Raw genomic sequence first — 2942 nt, 5'->3', positions numbered from 1 at the left:
CCCTATTCTACGATTTATTATACTGTAGCATTACTATTATAGAAACCCAAAAAAAGCTAAACAATTCCGACAATGGCCCGGGCTAAGCTCCATTCATTTGTTCTTGGCAACAGATTAACATATTAATTTGTTAATTGTTATTACTGCTATTGTTGTTAAACACTAAAATAAAGTAGTTGATAGTTGGGACATAGCAATTAAGATTTCACCTGCCAATATATTTGTCTTCCAAACAAGTTTGAATTTTTGGCGGTGTTTGATGCATAAGTCTACGTGTATTAATGGTAGTATGTTCTTGTTCACTCTATAAATAAGACCTACTCAAGCTTTCTCATTACAAGCATAGCAAGCATTTTGAGTTGTATTTTCTCTCTTTGTGCAAATATGGGAAAACTACAAAAGTATGTTGGAGTACTTGCTCTGGCATTTGTGTTGGTTATAGCAGTGACAGAATGCAGAAAAGTAAAAGAGAATGAGTTAGATGATGGCTTTGGGGGAATTGGTGCCGGTGGAGGTTTTGGTGGAGGAGCAGGAGTTGGAGGTGGACACGGTGGAGGCATTGGAGGAGGAGCTGGTGGTGGTGCTGGTGGAGGCATTGGAGGTGGTGGTGGTGCAGGTGCAGGTGGAGGTTTTGGAGGTGGTAAAGGTGGTGGTGTAGGTGGAGGAATTGGAGGTGGACATGGTGGTGGTGTAGGAGGAGGAATCGGTGGTGGTGGCGGCGCAGGTGGAGGTGCTGGTGGGGGATTTGGAGGTGGTAAAGGTGGTGGTGTAGGAGGAGGAATTGGAGGTGGACATGGTGGTGGAGTTGGTGGTGGTGGAGGTGTTGGAGGTGGTGCTGGTGGTGGTGCTGGTGGAGGAATTGGAGGTGGACACGGTGGTGGAGTAGGAGGAGGAATTGGTGGTGGTGGAGGTGCTGGTGGTGGAGTAGGAGGAGGAATTGGTGGTGGTGGAGGTGCTGGTGGTGGTCTAGGAGGTGGACACGGTGGTGGAGTTGGAGGAGGAATTGGTGGTGGTGCAGGTGGCGGCGCAGGTGGAGGTGCTGGTGGAGGCTTTGGAGGTGGCAAGGGTGGTGGTGTAGGAGGAGGCATTGGTGGTGGTGGAGGTGCAGGTGGTGGTGCCGGTGGAGGCTTTGGTGGTGGTGCAGGTGGGGGTGCTGGTGGGGGCGCTGGTGGCGGTTTTGGAGGTGGTGCTGGTGGGGGCGGTGGCTTTGGTGGTGATGGAGGTTTTTGAATTTAAATATGTTGTTAAAAATATGTACACTATACCATGCAATGCATTAATGCAGTTCTCATTTTTATGAAGCAAGTACGTGTAATCGTACTATATTTATAGATTAATGAAATAATGGAAGTTTTCGTCATCTTCTTCTGATTTTTCTCCTTTATGGAAGCAATGTACAAGCTGCCATATTTCATTCAGGTTTTATACGAATCAACTTTAATTAACAAACTAAAGCACAAGTTAGAGACATGGCATATGCCACTTGTGATAACTGTGCAAATATACGTGCTCTTGAAACAGTCAGTTAACAACTTGGATTGTATCAAGACTATACAATTGTGACCATAATAAGTGTAAAACAAAAAACATGCTTGAATTACGTAGCTTACTTCAACACATGCATAGTAGCTTGTGCTTGTGCAGAATGCAAAATGTGATTATAGCCATAATCTTCCATCGTATATCTTCAATAGACAATAAGGAAGCAATCAACTTTTCGTCAATAACACAAGATTACATGCCGTGCTCCGATCAAAAACATGTGATTCAAGTTCAAGACACAACTTTTGAAATAAAATGAGCGATATATTTTACTTATATATATATATATTTCATATTATTTATAATTAATGTGAGATTTATATTTTTTTTCACATTAAATACTATAAAACTTGGTGTACAAATAAATGGTAAGTAACTCTTTATAATAGATATAAATAATTTTGATGTTATATTAAATAGTGAATTTGAGTTAAATAAGATTCTACAAAATCGGTTTATAAATTAAAAATTATCTTTCACTTCGATATTTTATATTAATCATATATGAAGTTGACGTGATATTTAAATTTTTTAATATTATAAATTGTTTTTTAAAAAAGTAATTACATGCTTTAGAGTTTTTTTTTTTAATAAAATAACTTGATCTAAATATGTACTTTTGGATCTTTTCATGCGATGTTCCGATGACATGGACTCCTTTAGATAACCCATCTCATAATGGTCATGTGAAGTATGTTTCGGAGATCCTGATCCTGAGGCCCTTCCTTGATACGGTCAACCCGAACCCGAACACATTTAGGTTTTTTTTTAGATAAACAAAAAATACAATATATTAAAAATGAAAAATGTGTAAAAAATAATTACACCATGTTTTTATATAGGTAACAAAATAATAATTGTAGTCACTAACTCTTATATAATTATATGTTTAATATTGACAAGTCTCATGTAGATTGGATATAAAATTCTCTTCGCCTATTTTTTCTTTAAAATAATAAGAAAATACAAAATTAAAGATTTTGTATGATTAGATGAAACCTCGCCAAACATGCTCAGTCACGAGCGAGTAAATCTCCAAATTAATTTTTTAGATTTAATGAATCAAATATTTTAATTAGTCCGTCACTTTAAAGAAAGTGTATTCATTTAATATAATATTATTTTAGTATAAAATAACGGAAAAATAAAAGTAAAGTTATGTTTAACATAATTAATTTGTTAAAAATGAAATTTTTTTTGACACATTTAAAATGAAAACTTATTTAATCCAAATGGTTGAATCGAAAGTATTTAACAAACTCAATTAATTAGCTACACGATACATATTTCTTTTGATGCACAAAAGAAATATTTTCTATATGATACATATAAAATGATGTAAAAAAAGTTATATATTTAAAGATTCCCTTTTTTTCGTTTTGGAAAGATAAAAAACTAAG

The 2942-nt window shown here is 36.0% G+C and overlaps 1 protein-coding gene across 1 annotated transcript; it reads left to right on the top strand.

Annotated features, from left to right (window-relative positions):
* The first annotated feature begins 305 nt into the window (after positions 1–305).
* Positions 306–1360, top strand: LOC109807372 (uncharacterized). Its single transcript, XM_083075837.1, has one exon. It carries the CDS (start codon positions 385–387, stop codon positions 1228–1230), a length of 846 nt encoding a protein of 281 aa, XP_082931963.1. The 5' UTR covers positions 306–384; the 3' UTR covers positions 1231–1360.
* Positions 1361–2942: the final 1582 nt, after the last annotated feature.

The sequence above is a fragment of the Cajanus cajan genome, chromosome 5 (assembly GCF_000230855.2).
Source record: "Cajanus cajan strain Asha chromosome 5, NIPB_CcT2T_4, whole genome shotgun sequence".
NCBI classification, from domain to species: Eukaryota; Viridiplantae; Streptophyta; class Magnoliopsida; order Fabales; family Fabaceae; genus Cajanus; species Cajanus cajan.
Note: the sequence above shows the minus strand (reverse complement) of the source record. Positions and strands in the feature narration are given on the sequence as shown.

Coding starts and splice junctions, on each gene's coding strand:
- LOC109807372 (XM_083075837.1), top strand. CDS start 385: ATGGGAAAACTACAAAAGTATGTTGGAGTACTTGCTCTGGCATTTGTG.